The 16505-nt window shown below is 36.6% G+C and overlaps 3 protein-coding genes and 1 pseudogene across 5 annotated transcripts; 2 read left to right on the top strand and 2 right to left on the bottom strand.

Moving 5' to 3' along the window:
• Positions 1–314: 314 nt before the first annotated feature.
• On the bottom strand, positions 315–3703 carry LOC121743562 (5'-adenylylsulfate reductase-like 5). Its single transcript, XM_042136888.1, has 4 exons — positions 3300–3703; positions 1940–2121; positions 1315–1439; positions 315–983 (listed from the first exon to the last, which is right to left on the bottom strand). Exons 1-4 carry the CDS (start codon positions 3474–3476, stop codon positions 550–552), a joined length of 918 nt encoding a protein of 305 aa, XP_041992822.1. The 5' UTR covers positions 3477–3703; the 3' UTR covers positions 315–549.
• Positions 3704–5243: 1540 nt separating this feature from the next.
• LOC121742935 (elongation factor P-like) lies at positions 5244–8441 on the top strand. Its single transcript, XM_042136083.1, has 11 exons — positions 5244–5490; positions 6029–6059; positions 6167–6180; positions 6276–6326; positions 6539–6608; positions 7227–7302; positions 7379–7446; positions 7565–7685; positions 7831–7870; positions 7969–8036; positions 8160–8441. The coding sequence occupies exons 1-11, from the start codon at positions 5308–5310 to the stop codon at positions 8164–8166; spliced, it is 729 nt and encodes a 242-aa protein (XP_041992017.1). The 5' UTR covers positions 5244–5307; the 3' UTR covers positions 8167–8441.
• On the bottom strand, positions 8366–11037 carry LOC121742934 (fibrillin-5, chloroplastic-like). Of its 3 annotated transcripts, none has more exons than XM_042136081.1 (8): positions 10880–11037; positions 9766–9936; positions 9569–9684; positions 9368–9490; positions 9005–9103; positions 8873–8917; positions 8694–8767; positions 8366–8613 (listed from the first exon to the last, which is right to left on the bottom strand). In XM_042136081.1, exons 1-8 carry the CDS (start codon positions 11034–11036, stop codon positions 8535–8537), a joined length of 864 nt encoding a protein of 287 aa, XP_041992015.1. In that variant the 5' UTR covers position 11037; the 3' UTR covers positions 8366–8534. The 3 variants fall into 3 exon arrangements, with proteins under 3 accessions (XP_041992015.1, XP_041992014.1, XP_041992016.1); XM_042136080.1 differs by having other exon boundaries at positions 9766–9948; XM_042136082.1 differs by having other exon boundaries at positions 9766–11035.
• A 1557-nt stretch (positions 11038–12594) lies between these two features.
• On the top strand, positions 12595–15108 carry LOC121744495 (annotated as a pseudogene).
• The last annotated feature ends 1397 nt before the right edge of the window (positions 15109–16505 follow it).

Genomic DNA, 16505 nt, shown 5'->3' on the forward strand with positions numbered 1-16505 from the left:
AATAACTTGTAAGGTATTATAATCAAATCAAATGAACAAAATAATAACCTAATGTCAACATAGTTCTATAAATTTAATTTGATCACTATTCCTCTTATTATTATCAACGTTATTAAATTTTAAAGTTATATGTAAAAATTAAAATGTGATCTGTTACTTTATTCAGTTATTTAAATTATAAAAGAATGAACAAATCAAAATTTGATTTTTATGTTATTTACAATATTAGTAACACCAACAATAATTTTTAAAATATTAGTAGTAGAATCAAATGAAATAGTAGGATAAAACAAAAAAAAAATACTTGCGTTGAATAAATGAGAACAATATGCATGCTCAAATCCCCAATCAACCTAATTTGTGGTATATTTTACAGCCAAAGGAACGTGTCAAGAAATTTACATGGCTTTCTCTCACTAGTGTTGAAATCTAGTCTCTTACATAACATATTTCTCAAGGCAGAGTGACTGCAAAGCCTAACCATTACATCACTAAGTAAAAGGGGAAAAACCCACCCAGTGGCAACAACAAATGTTACAAAAAATGGTTTTACAAGTCCTTGGAAGAAGATAATGCTCTCGACGAAGTCTCCCCCAACGAAACAGAGGCTAGGGACGACGCCCAAACCCGAGCATTCCTGGCCCCCTTGTGGAAGTTCCTAGTCTTGCACACCTTCAGCTTGCTCCAAACCCTCTTCACATCAATCAGATGCAGCGCCCGGCCTAGGAGCTGCCGTGACTCTCCAAAGATTCCCATATTCAGATGAGGAATGTGTGCCAACCAAATCGCCATTAAATGAGACACGATGTTTGGGAAGAGATATAGAAAAGCCCTTGACACGGAAAATAATATAGAGACGAGTAGGAAAGGTTCCCTCGAGGAAATCTCTTTCAATGATGCTCCTTTCCAAACCCCGAATACTTGCTTCTCACTCTCCAGATTGCATGCTGTGTCGTCTACTATATCCACTACAGGATCCAGCCCTATCCAAAAAACAATTTATTTCATCACCCACAAACACATAAAATATACTGATGATGTCATGATATTGATAAAGAAAGATACAATTCAACGAGGGATGGACATATTTTACGAATGGATATGCACTAAGGTAAAAAAAATATGATCAGATTCAATGGTGTCTTAATCTAACAGTTGTATGATGCTGACAAAAATAAATATGAGTACCTCAAGGAACTGAAGTAAAACTACGCAGATCATGTAAGAACTCGTCAATCTACAAACATATACTATATGGTACGAACTTAATTAAGGTACAATCTTGGGAAATCGACTTTGGACCATTAGGGGTACCTGTAGTTTTCTTGTAGAAGTTGACAACAGAATTGAGATCTTTTCGACCATGATATCTCACTCTTGATGACTGATTCACAATGATTAGTGATGGTACGCTATGAATACCATATCTTGAGAAGACGCTGCACACGACAGACAAGTGAAACTCAGGCAAAAGGTTTGAACACACACGCGCGCACAAAACCGAGTTTAACCCTCCCTGACTGAATACGGTCTCTATAAGCTTTGCAAGGTTACATAGATGATAGAAGAAGCTACCATATGAAAGAAGTCTTAACAAATGATCTTACAAGGACTTCCTACAAAAGCACTACAAAGCTTGTTATAAATAGCTAAGACAATGACCTCAATCTCTAAGTAGTGGAAAGAAATTTGGGCGATATTATTCCATAGGTTTACAAGTTTGTATTGTGCAGGTCCAGCAACAGACCACTGCAGAGACATCTAATATTCTGTCGTAAGCAGGTGCAATGAATGAGTGGAAATGCCCATATATCTAGTTTGTAGGAAACTACACAATCTAGTTTGTAGGAAACTACACAATCTAGGTACAACAATGTTTGAAACGGATAAGAACTTTTAAACTTGTAGAGGAGACGATATCGGAAGAGAATACACTTACCTGGGTAAGACTGAGGTTTGGTCTACCATTATATGTTTGATCTGTGGATACATGGAACTGAGGGTAGAAAACCTTGACTGAAAGACGCTTGAGAAGGGACACCAAGAAGCATAGAAAAGAACTGCCACATATTCATTGTCTTGAATGGAGCTCATAGCAATTTCAAGGGATTCTTCATTTACCTTCAATTACATATTCATGCATTAATAAATGATTAGAGATGAACCACGAGGGGACCCAATACCTCTAACAATCAGTGATTCAGCTGGTATGAAAACAGAGACAGTTTCAACTTAAATTAAAATTCAAAAGGTATAAACAGAAAAATCCATCACTTATGCATGTTTCTGTCATAGAGTAAAGCAAAAAAAACAAAGAACTGGAGTTAAACTCAGAGAACAATCCTCCACAGAGGGCTATGCCAATCCTCCCAAGAGGCCTATGGCCAGGGAAGTATATATAGGAGTTACAATGGAGTCCTATTAACTAGAGCAAATCAATTCTATTTCTCATCAATTTTGATTTATTCAAATCCCTCCGAATCCTATCCTACTTTATTCAAATATAAGAAAAAGGGAATAACAAATGTCTAATAATCCTTCCATCGATTCCTCATGCATTAATCGATATCAGTTCATCCCACCGAACTACTAACACTGTTGTAATCGAATGTTATCACAGTACACAAACACTACTCACCTAGTTTTAGTTGGATGACTAATACATTAGCTTTTAATAAATTTATATACCATTGTTTGAGTAATGTTATATCATTATTAACATAGCCAGCTACAGAAAAAAAAAGTAACTGCTCCGCTACCATGTGACCAATCGACCAAAACAGGACATGAAGCAACATAAGTTTCTGAGGAAACACAACACTACAGACTACAGTTACTTAATTCCAATGAGAAAGAGTTTCAATTTCAAAACACCATTAGTAACATTCTCATAAAGACTCTCTCTCCCCATTTAACAAATCAAGAATCAAGATACATGATTACAACAAAACCAAACCAAAAAGATATGTTCATACGAATAACTGTAACAAGACTATACAAATCTATCCCACATAATTTTACTCATTCACTAAAACATTAAGCTCGAGTAATAAGCTGAAACCTGAGCTCACAATAACAAAGAAGAAACACATACACTTCCAAAGAAGAGTGCAATGAAATAAGAAAAATCGAAAATATCCAAAAACCCTCAAATTACGAACATACCACTCACAAAATCAAATAATCCAGACATATTATTATTCCTAAAGCAAAATTTAACATAATTCAAAATAAAAACATACGCAAAAGCAACAGCCTCGAAACCCTAATAATAACAGAAATGAAAAAAGGGGAATTACCTGAATTGGGGGAGAAGAACAATGGATCGATAAGGGGCACTGAGAATTCAGATCGTGAAGAAATTCCATGGAATCACGTTTACAAGTCGACGATGAAGACACCAATCGAAACGACGTAGCTGAGGCCGCTAATATACACATGAATATACATACACATTTCCCCATCGGAATTTCCATTGACAAAATCACGGATATTACAAGATTTCTTCTAATTATAAGCAAGAAAATGAGAAAGAAGATAAGAAAAACAAAAAATTGTAAAGCTGGGGATTAACAACAGCTGCTGCAAATTCGAGGATTGACAAATCTTTTCCTATTTTTTTTACTTTTTCTTCTGCTTTTTCTATTCTTCGGTCTCTCTCTTAGCTACTTCCTTCCACCTACGCTATTTTTCATAAATAATTTGTTAGTGTATATCTGTACAAAAACTGTACGTATATATATATCTATATATATATATATATATTTGAGTTTATTATAATGTCCACGTTTAATCTTTTTTTATCGTTCTTTCTTAGTAATAATAATCTTTTTATTTTTGACTTCGCATATTTTTAAAATTTTATTTACAAATTATAGATTACATATAATATACTCCATATTTACTTATTTAGTCATTTATTAGAAATTATATAAAAATAAATAAGTAAAACTTCATTTTTAATTAATTTATAGATTAATGAACTATAATTACGACTCAGTAGAAAAGAAACTACAATTACAGCTTAATAGAAAATTCAAATTCAATATATAATGTAAATTTTTCGAGTTTATTCATGATTGTGCACAAAAAGAGCTTAATAGAAAATTCAATCTATAATGTAAATTTTTTGAGTTTATTCATGATTGTGCACAAAAAGAGCTTAATAGAAAATTCAATCTATAAAGTAAATTTTTCGAGTTTATTCATGATTGTGCACAAAAAGAGGTTGTGCACAAGGAGTTCCTCCTCGGTCACCTTCGACATATCCTTGGATTGCACTTGGTAGTATTGGTTGATGGCCATACTCATGTCGATTTTATGAGGAGACCGGGAAATGCTATATGAGTTGGTTTGCATGATGGCTCCACATAGTGCTGGAAGATGACATGTTTCCAATTTCTTAAGCAATTTCGAACAGTGCATCAAGAACTAAATCTAGGGTCTGGTCAAGAAGAACATGTTCATCCGACATCGAGTTCATATTAGAGAGTGAACACATAAATGTGTGGAACGAAGATTGTGCACAAAAAGAGGTTGTGCACAAGGAGTTCCTCCTCGGTCACCTTCGACATATCCTTGGATTGCACTTGGTAGTATTGGTTGATGGCCATACTCATGTCGATTTTATGAGGAGACCGGGAAATGCTATATGAGTTGGTTTGCATGATGGCTCCACATAGTGCTGGAAGATGACATGTTTCCAATTTCTTAAGCAATTTCGAACAGTGCATCAAGAACTAAATCTAGGGTCTGGTCAAGAAGAACATGTTCATCCGACATCGAGTTCATATTAGAGAGTGAACACATAAATGTGTGGAACGAAGATTTAACTTTAGACGTCGAAAAATGTTTATTTAAAGAAATTGAGATTTAAAAGAAAAATTGAACATCTTACGCACCACCCAAAAACCATCCTCTATTACTTCCTCGCTGCAGCTTGCAATGGGTTCCACCCAAAGCCGCGTCCGTCGTGGGGACGAGACCGCGATTTTTTGATGATTCAAAATAAAGAGAAAATAAAATTAATAAAGAATTAATTTCTAACAAAATAAATACAGTAAAATAGGAATATATCTTTTGGCTCAAGAAATCCCCAAAAAACTTAGGAACTCGGGTAACTTGGGAAAGAAACATGTCTTTAATGCAAGACATTCCAAAAAGAAATAAAAACTCAATTAACTTGGCATTTGAGAAAGTTATTTAATTACTCAAAATTGTTTTTTTATTAATTATTCATAATATTGTCGCCAGCATAAATAAACCCAATTGTATTTCTATTTTCACACCAATTAAACGCACCAGAAAATGCGACTCCTCACTAAACGGCTCGCCGTCGCTCTCCGCTCCTACGCCGCCGCAGCTCATGGCGGCTGCAGGAATTTCTCAGCGTCCACCGCCCGTATCAAGTCACAGCCGCTGAGAGGAGGCCTCCTCGAGTCTCCGTGGCTCGCCACCCAGTTCCGCGGCGCCAGATTCTCCGGTGGAGATGTATGCCTTTGCCAACTCTTACATACTTTCCTTCAGCTATATGCATTGATTTTTTTTGAATCGAATAGTTTTCAGTTTTCATGATAAGATTTCAATCAGTGAATTTCTCTCGTATGAATTAGTTGCTCTGTGTAGGTTCTTTTTGAAGCTAATGCCCCCTTTTTTTAGTAAGATTTGAGACCATTTTACTCTCTATATATGTATCTCTTTTTTTTCTGTTTTGTTCTATTTGATTGTGAATTTGTGATTCAGTTAGTTAATGAGCGATTCTAAGTGCTATTTTAATCAAAATATAATCTAGTTAATTGTGATAGATTGAAAAAACAATTCAGTAAAACGAGATAGAAATAAACTCTGTAAATTGGAAGGTAGATGGTAAATATAAGACATTTGAGGCTGGTATTGTATGTGTTTTGTGATATTGGAAGGATTAATATTTAAATGATGGCATAGAACAGAGCATCTTAGCTTGAAGTTATGAGTTTCTTCTGTTTTGTGAGTTTTGGTATTTCATGCTTATTTTTATTGATGCATGCAGGTAAAACCAGGAAATCACATCGAAAGAAGAGGTGAGATTTATAAAATTAATATAATGGTGATGTTATATAATTGAATAAACATGCATGTCAAGGGATTGATACGACGTTGTTTTTGGATTGCTGCTGATGCAACACAGGAAAGATTTATGAGGTAATTATCCGGTAATTGAGTTTTAAGGTTTATGGTTTTTCTTTTATATGGTTTGGTTATCCTGGAAAAGCTTAATAATCTAAACTATTTCTTAGGTGATAAAAGCGCAGCATACCACTCAAGGGAGAGGAGGAGCTATTATACAGGTATCATGCTAATACCATAGCTATGATATCAATTACTAGTTTTTTTTTTCTATTTTTGTGTGTTACATGAAGTGGTGCCTGCGCCCAATCTTTTCATCGTTCCCTGTTTAGATGGTTATTCATTTTTATTTAGTGGGTGCTTATCCATTGAAAGGTCTTATAATAATATATTTAATGAAATGCCTCTTTTCATATTGCGTGCATGCTAACAGGTGGAGCTCCGTGATGTTGATAGCGGGAACAAATTGAATGAAAGGCTGCGAACGGATGAGAAAGTTGAACGTATGCGTTCTCTCTTCTTGTAGATACCACAGTGAGAAAGTAAATGGCTGGTTTTTAAAGTTATTTCTTTTATTAGTTACCTGAACTCTTTTCAACTTCTCCATTAAGGGGCTTGGATAAGACAACAAATGTCCTGATCCCCCCTTTTATAAGTTTCGCCACCCCCTTTACATTCTGGTGCATGTCCTCGAGTTTATGCTGCATGAGCAGGAGCATTGAATTGATTATGACTTAGAGGTTAGGAAGACATGATTAGTCAGAAGTGCTTGGCATGATCTAGTTTCGGATACTTGAGAGCTGATTAAGAAGTATACATTGTAGTCCATGCTCCGTTTGTGGGCCACACTTTTCTAGAATAAATTGCATATATCTTGGGAACTGATGGTATCTTACCAGAGTCGGGGTGAAGACTTATTTGCAGCCTATAAAGATATCAAACTAACGAACTTTGTAGGTGTTTTTGGCATGTGAATGGGCCTCGCTGTGGGTGTATGAAAAAGATAATTCAAGATAATGCTTGCGAAAACCTAACACTTTCGTAGATCGGCCTATATATATGTCAAAAGATTATTCTATTTGTACTTTCGTAGTCCTCTGAATTTTGGCAGTATTATACAGAGATATATGTTGTGGAGAAGTCATTTGAGTACCTCTACACTAATGATGGGGATAATGGAAGTGTTGTTTTAATGGAGTAAGTATTCACATCTTTTTATCTTTCTAGTTACCACTACTTGGGGTAATGTACTCAACGACGTGTTTCAATGCAGCCCTGAAAGCTATGAGCAGCTGGAAGTACAACCACACTTATTTGGTGAATCTCTTGTGTTCCTTCAAGGTAATGTCATTCTACCTCTAAACTCAGATGATTCCATTCTTGTTATGTAACACTGCATATATTGCTAATGCCAACCACTTCTTGATGTACCGTAAGATGTTATTGCTTGACTACACAGATGGTATGAAAGTCTCTGTCCAACTTTACGATGATAGACCATTGTCAGCAAAACTTCCAAAGACTGTAACATGTACAGTTGCTGAAGCAGCAGAAGCACGAAAGGGAAGTGGCACCCCACCGTGAGTACACATGTTCTAGTCGTTTTATAATATGTGTGGCTAGCTATTATTAGAACAAATAAAACATCTTCTTTTCCCCCGGTCGTGCTCCCTTCACCTATACCTATCTTAGTTATTAATAGAAACACATTTTTCATTTTCACAGTTACAAAAGGGCTTTGTTGGATAATGGTTTAACTGTCCAGGTAAGAAATACTTGATTTATGTCTCTGGTTTAAGTGAAATTCTACTTAATGTTGAATGCTAACTCCATCCAACTCTTGTGCATATCTTATTATAAAAGGTCCCATCTCATATTGCCACTGGAGAGAAGGTTATTATCAACACTACAAACAACTCTTATGTTAGCAGGTCTGTCAATTTTTTAGTGTTTTGAGATATGTGAATCATCTTCATATCCTTGTCTTCTACTAATGATGTTTTTGTATTATACACGGGAATGTGACTGATTGTAAATGCAAATTCGTTTCTCAGGATTTGAATGGTACGAGATTCGATCAGTTTGTGGCCAAGCAATATTTTTGAAGAAGAGCAGCTACTCAAGTTTTTCTCTTTTAGTCTATATGAGATCGATCTCTTTGGTTTATCCAGAAATGTTTACTAATTATGTTCCAATGTTCGAGATCTCTTGGAAGATTTACTTAAAAAGACTTACTTAGATATACACATGCACTTCAAAATTGTGTCGAAAGACGAAAACGAGGTTAATTATTATTTTAATTATAATTGGGTATGTATACAAACTATCTGGCTCTATTTCCACGATCCAAATGCAACAAAATTTTGTTTCCATCAAAAATGCATTTACCTTTGCTTGCACATCACAACCAAAAAGGATTTGATTGCAACTCAGCAAATCTCTATTCTCTCTAAGATGAAGATATTTCCTTTATCATCTCTGCCTATTCTCAACGCATCATCAACATATCTGTCAAGACAAAATAAATCAGAATGGAATTATACATATTCCACAATCAAGTTCCCTAAAGGTAAGGTTGATTGACATACGTGATCTCGAGCCAGCCATCTGGGTTGAAGATTTGTAGAAGCAGATCATAGTTTTTACGGAAAACATTCATCAACTGCAGCAATCAAGAATTCATGGCCAAGTTATCTAGTTGATAGCCAGTGAGGAATACTGATTTTGTAAAACCAGCTAATGCATAAAATTCATTGTCTGTTCATACCTGATCTGGGGTGATCACTGACTTTTGGTAACTGATCTCGACTCGCTACACAGAGTTAGAGCACGAGAAGAGAGAGAAAATCATCATAAATGTAAGAACTGTTTTAAAAATTTGCAAGGTATATATACTCACTGAATTTGAGACAATCTTGAAAGAAGCATCAATTGTCAACTGTCCACTAAGTAGAGTCAGCCCTCTGGCACTGAACTCGATCACATTTACTGCTTTACCCTCCATTTTTCCATCATAAAAAACGCTACATGTTATTACAAATTTGTGAAATGAAGCATCTTCACAAGTATTATACTTCACATAACTTCAGAAGTACATTTTTATGAATCATGATGCAGGTTTTCTTGCTATCTTGTTCAGGGAAATGAAGCAGTTGTAGTAACAATAACAAAGTGCTATAACAAGCCATATCTGGTTGAGTATGAACAAGCCAGAAAGAATCACATTAGCTTGAGAACCGATATCTATAATTCAATTGAATACCTGATCAACATTTATCGTTTGGATGAAGTCTCCCAAGTTAATGAAATCCCGCAATCCCAGTTTAGTTCTTTTTGAGCCGAGAATACTAATGGTGCTATAGATGAGCTTCCAAGCTCCAGCTACCTGATTTAACATTCTCAGTTAGTAACTCCACGAAATGAAAGCCCCTAAACTGGAATAGAGACAAGCAACCGAAAGCACCTTCTCTAAGCAGAGAGTTGGTTCAGGTGTGGGATTTTGAGACTCGAGCAGCTCAACCAAATTTTGGATTTCACTTTTCTTCGCTGATGGGACTCCAAATATGCCTCTATTTATCCCTGTAATACACTCTCTTTTTTCAAACTTGTTAACACAAATGAATTACAAATCTTTGTTTATAAGACATTTTTTTTCAGCACCTTGTAGAGCAGCAAAGAGGTGCTGTTTAATTTGGGAAACATTCAGATTCTCTTCTACTTCTTCCTCTTCCGTTTCTTGTGCCATTACCTCATCCGATCTGTTTTCTACAGCTTTGATAGAAGAAAGTAATCCAAATCTAATGGTCTTGTCATGACAGGCCTGGACTGCAGCTGCTGCAGCATCTATTTTCATTATATTTATAGATAAAAAGGGAAGTGGTGGGAAGTTGGCTTTGGTGCTTTGATAAACTGTGTCCATTACTTCAATAACCGACACATCTTTTCTTTCTCTTCTGCTACTATCAAAGTGAAGCTTATTTGTTTTATTTTACACCCTCATTACATTTTGCATTCTGTTTTCCATTTCAACTATATCTGTACTTAAGCATGAATAAACTATATACACCAGGGCGAGAAAAAAGTATACATTGAGGTGAACAGTTGACAGTTCAACTCATCAGCTTATTCGTAAAACAAATGAACAAATGGCTATGGTATACGACTACATAGAAGGCCTTGCAGAAAGTAAAGATCATAGGGAGCCAATAAGTTTGTCTCTAGAGTTTATTCATCTGACCATTAATCCCTAGATAGATGCTTTTTTTCACAAATTGAACGTAGTCATTCTTTCATACGGTGCCTCCTACACACAACAGATCTTACGAGGTGGATCTCTCCAAGTTCAAATAATATATTGGGAACATCTGAAATTGTTAATCAAATATATTCTGAATGTTTCCTACTACTTTGGTGCTAGCAGTAGCACCATGATAGGTTTTCAAGCAGCTTCAAATTGCTAATCAAACAATGACTGAGATACAAGCATCAGAACCGAGTTTTAAATAGCTGACCTAACAGCACATCACAAAATTGAGATTTAAACTACGCAAATGATTTCACACAAAGCTCCAAACACTTTTTCCATAACTCAACAACTCGTTACTCTTAATTAGCTCTTTGCGGAAACAATAGCATACTTAGCTTAATCTCGAAACTGCGAAATCGTGGATACAAACTGTAACTCGATAGAATGGAGATGTAAGATGAAAAATAAAAATGTGTGTATCAATCTACCACAAATTTCAGAAATGAAGATGGAGGATAAGCAATTTACGGTGAAGAGAATTCCAAAGAGGACCGGGAAGAGGAGTGTATGAATTCGGTGCAGTCACACCCGCCATTGCTGGTCCAACTGTAGCTACGATTGCCGCCATTGCTGCCATCATATAATAAAAATAAAAATAAAAATAAAACAAAATCCAATTTAGCATTTGAGTGAAGAAAAATGGCGCAGATAAAGTGGATGATGAATTTGTGATTACCGTTGGAAAATTAGAAATTGTTCAAGCCCATTAGGAAATACTATATTGGGCTTTAAATTATGTAGGCCCAATATTAATTATATTTCTATCGTATAAATTTAAAACATTTTTTTATTATTTTATTTGTATATAAAATGACTACTATTTTGTTAATACTTAAATATAACATTGTTTCGTTAGAATAAAAAAAAGGAAAGGAACCTAAGGGGTGGTCGATATGCATAAGACATATCTATCCTTAATCAAATGGTCAGGGAATCGGTCCATATCTTTGGATACGAAGCACATTAAAACCCTTGGGTCAGCTGTCTCACCCTTCAAGGTGCCTACAAATCGGTACAAATGAAAAGAAGATAATTACTCCATTTATTTAATGAACCGACGGTGTTTTGAGCATCATCAATTATCGTTGTTTTCGTGTACGGACGAGACAAGTGCAAAAAATTGATTTTTTTGTAATCTAGCTATCCCTATACAATATTATTATTATTATTATTATTATTATTATTATTATTATTATTATTATTATTATCCAAATAATGATTGATCCATTATTCTCATTGTCACGATAATTGAAACAAAAACAAAGAGTATTAAATAACAGTTATGGTCTTAAAAAGGTCATTTTCAAAATTTGGAAACAATGGCAACATGATATCCAATAGTATAATGAAGAAGAAACAATGGCAACGTAAATCCAATGAAAGAAGTTTGGCAATAGAGAGAGAGTAGAAAGGAATAAATGCATGTGGATTAAACCTAAACCAAAACCAACTACTTTCATAATTGCCCTGCTTCTCAACACACATGCACATGGACACTGTCTCCCTTCAATTAATAAACTAGAAGTTAGAGGCAGAGGCAACATGATCAATACCCTCTCGTTCCTTAAAAACCTACTACTAGCTAGTGTTTATAATCAGTTTGATACATTTACAAAAAATTTAAAAATTATTCCATGACATATTTCATTTAATATACTATCAATTTATATTTTGTCAACCTTAAGATCTATCATTGTCTTAACTTGCGATATATTTTGTAACACCTATTTAAATGAGTAGTTTTTTTAAAATGTTCACTCAAAGTGACATATTTTTTGATAGTGTAATTGTGACAAAGTTATACTCCATCCGTCTCATAAGAATATGCATTTTTTTTTCTTTTTAGTTCGTCCTAAAAGAATATGTATTTTTTAATTTTAAATATTTTTTTTCTCTAACAAGGTGAGCCAATTCTCCACTAATAATATTTTAATTATTTTTTTTTCTCAACCTCTTTCTTGCTTCACCAATTTTATAAGTATTAAAACACATGTCAAATACAAAGTGTATAGTATTTTTTTGGGACAAAAAGGAGTAAATAGCATATTGAGTATTGAGTATTTATTAAGATAAGGGTAAATAGGTCACTGAGCAATGAAAGATCCGAAGTCGTAATGGGCCGGGGCCCACAATCATAGCTGGCGCATAATTAATTGCAGGCCTACAGATTCCGACCCATTCATCATCAAAATATCATTTCTCTACTGCCTCACTCAGCTAATACAGCTTTAGCTACAGAATTAACAAATCTATACGCAGAGAGGGAAAGAGATGAGAGAAATCATAAGCGTACACATTGGGCAAGCAGGGATTCAGGTCGGTAATTCATGCTGGGAGCTCTATTGCCTCGAGCATGGCATCCAGCCCGATGGAATGATGCCTAGGTATTATTGTTTTCGGATTTGATTTGCAATTTCCTTTTGATTTGGTAATATTCTCATTTTACCTGCTTCATTTGTTTCAGTTTAGTCTCTAGAATGTCAGAACTGCGTGGATTTGATTTTTTAGTTTGTTTATTTTCAGTAATTCGCAAAAGTCTAGTGAATAATTTGGTTCAGTTTAGATCCTTGTTGAAGTTGGATACGCACAGTGATCGCGTGATTCTGATTTCTGTTATTATCGCTTAAATTTGTGTAAATTTGAGTTGTGTTGCTTCATCTGATTTTGAATCTAGTGAAATAATTTGGTACTACGGTGTAGTGAGAGCGTGAATCTGATCTCTGTTATCAGCGCTAGAATTTTGTGTGAATCTGGAGCTGTGTGACTTCATCTGACTTTGAATCTAGTGATTTTCATATTTTCGAGTTGGTGAGATCTGACTTCTATTCTGGATTTGTAGTGACACAACGGTGGGTGTAGGAAACGATGCCTTTAACACCTTCTTTAGCGAGACTGGATCAGGGAAACATGTGCCGAGAGCTATTTTTGTTGATCTTGAGCCCACCGTCATTGATGAAGTTAGGACAGGGGCCTATCGCCAGCTCTTTCACCCCGAGCAGCTTATCTCCGGGAAGGAAGATGCGGCCAACAATTTCGCCCGAGGGCATTACACTGGTATGAATCACCATAAGTTAACTGTTAGATGCTTATAAGTTTGGATGATTATAAGTTTTTGAGCTCTATGTTTATCTTCTGTTTGTTGCATAGTACTTGATAGAATCTAGTTTGTTGCATTGTGAATATGTCAAGGTACTGTGAATAACTTATGGTGCTTTATTTGCAGTTGGAAAAGAGATTGTCGATTTATGCCTTGACAGAGTGAGGAAGTTGGCTGATAACTGCACTGGTCTGCAAAGGGTTCTTGGTTTTCAATGCTGTAGGTGGTGGTACTGGTTCTGGATTGGGTTCGTTGCTTTTGGAGCGCTTGTCTGTGGACTATGGGAAAAAGTCGAAGCTTGGCTTCACCATCTATCCTTCACCCCAGGTGCTTTAACTTTCTAGAAATTGCATCATTTATCTTGCAAGATTGTCTATTTCTCCAGTTTTATGTGCACGCTTTTTGCTATTTTAAGTGTAAGACGCACGAGTAGAATGGTTTGTGGGAGATACCTGCATATGACGCAAATGACGGAATTTATATTTGAATTTGATGTCTGTTGCAGGTGTCCACTGCAGTTGTTGAACCTTACAACAGTGTTCTTTCCACTCATTCACTTCTAGAGCACACAGATGTGGCTGTGCTGTTGGACAATGAAGCCATCTATGATATTTGCCGGAGGTCATTGGATATTGATAGGCCTACATACCACAATTTGAATCGTTTGATTTCCCAAATCATATCTTCCTTGACTACTTCTCTCCGGTTCGATGGAGCCATTAATGTGGATATTACAGAGTTCCAGACTAACCTCGTGCCATATCCTCGCATCCATTTCATGCTGTCATCATATGCACCTGTGATCTCAGCCGAGAAAGCATACCACGAGCAACTATCAGTCCCTGAGATCACAAATGCAGTGTTTGAGCCCTCGAGCATGATGGCAAAATGTGACCCCCGTCACGGGAAGTACATGGCGTGCTGCTTGATGTACCGTGGAGATGTTGTCCCCAAGGATGTCAACGCAGCTGTTGCTACCATCAAAACTAAGCGGACTGTTCAGTTCGTGGACTGGTAAGAGGAATAGGCCAAAGTGGAAAGAACTGATTCTTTTTCTTAAATCCCAATGCGAAATAATGTGCCAGTCTCTTTCTTAACTCAGGTGCCCTACCGGCTTCAAATGTGGAATCAACTACCAACCTCCTAGCGTCGTACCCGGTGGCGATCTTGCCAAAGTGCAGCGTGCCGTGTGTATGATCAGCAACAACACAGCAGTCGCTGAAGTGTTCTCGCGCATTGACCACAAATTCGACCTCATGTATGCCAAGAGAGCGTTTGTTCACTGGTACGTCGGTGAGGGAATGGAGGAAGGTGAGTTCAGCGAAGCTCGTGAAGATTTGGCTGCTCTCGAAAAAGATTATGAAGAAGTTGGTGCAGAAGGTGTTGACGACGAAGACGATGAAGGTGAAGACTACTAATGTAGCTGGTCTGTTAAAAGTTTGGCACTTTAATGAAGTTGTTGGGCTAATGAACTTGTCTCTTTGTGTATTATCATGTTTCTTTTTATTTGGTTGTATTAGCTTTAATTGAAACTTGTTTCTCTTTCCAAGCAATGTAAATTTCACTTTCTAGTAAGAAGCACATTTTGTTACATTTATAATCCTTGTTTTCCTATTTTCACTATTATTAAAAATGCCAAAAAACATACATTTACAATACTTATAGATGAAAACACTATTTTCTTAAAAAAACATCAACAATAGTATAAGTCATAACCATTTACTTGAGACATCATACTCATTAGAATAGTTGAAGGCTATGTAGGTGTTCGAGCCAATGGTATTCATCTGTTTGCTCCTCATGGTTCGAAGCCATGGTGATAGAGCTCATTGTCTGGTTGCATCCCTTGTTGTGGAGCCTGTTCGAAGCCATTAGAATGGCGATAGAGCTCGGTGCCTCGTTGCATCAGTTGTTGTGGAGTTTGTTTGAGGCCATTAGGATGGTGATGAAGCTCATTGTCTGGTTGTATCCCTTGTTGTGGAGCCTGTTCGAAGCCATTAGAATGGCGATAGAGCTCGTTGTCTCGTTGCATCAGTTGTTGTACGTGTTGAGTGGCACTAGGATGTTGCTGAAGCCCGTTATAACGATGCACTAGTTCAGCTGGCTGAGGAACACTAGAATGGCCAAGGAGCCCGTTGTCTCGTTGCATCTGCTGTGGTGCATGTTGAGTGTGAATGGGAAAAAATTGGAGCCCATTGTGCTGATGCATCCGTTGCGCCTGTTGAGTGACATTATTAGAACGAGGATGGAGCCCGTTGTGTTGGTGCATGAACTCTGCTGGTTGAGAGACATTAAATTGAGGATGAGGCGGAGGCATCAGTTGAAGCTCGTTATCGCATTGCATCACCGGTAGTTGAAAGCCATTAGGACGAGGTTGATGCATCCGTTGCACCTGTCGAGAGGCATTAGAGCGTTGTTGAAATCCGTTGGATTGATACGCTGGTCGCGCCTCTAGAGCGAAATTTGAATTGGGATGAAACCCGTTTTGTTGATGCATCAGCCCCACCAGCTGAGAGAGACTACGACCTTGTTGAAGCTCGTTCTGTGGATGCATCTCCGGACTAGGACCTTGTTGAAACTCGTTGCGTTGATGCATCAGCTCCGTCCGCCCCGAGCCACTAGGACCTTGCTGAAGGTGGTTGTGTCCCATCAATTCCGCTTGCCTCAAAAGCAGACAATTGAATCTATTGATTTGAGCAATCGCTGCCAACCTCTTATTGTATTCCTTAAAAAACTCTTGATTTCGGTTTTCCAACTCCGCCCAAACTGTAACACAACCATCGGCAAAATTCTCAATTTGTCGAAAATAGAATATAGGTTTCAATTGGAATTTAATTTAAAGAAAATGGAAGGTTGGTTTTTGGTGAGGATTAAACAAAATCCCATCATGCAATGATATGTCAAAACGTATACGGAAACAAAATATATATTGGTATTTTTGCAATGTTAATTAGTTGCAGCGCTTTTCAACTCCAAGATTGATAGTTTTCTATGTAT

Source organism: Salvia splendens, chromosome 8 (assembly GCF_004379255.2).
Source record: "Salvia splendens isolate huo1 chromosome 8, SspV2, whole genome shotgun sequence".
Lineage (NCBI taxonomy): Eukaryota > Viridiplantae > Streptophyta > Magnoliopsida > Lamiales > Lamiaceae > Salvia > Salvia splendens.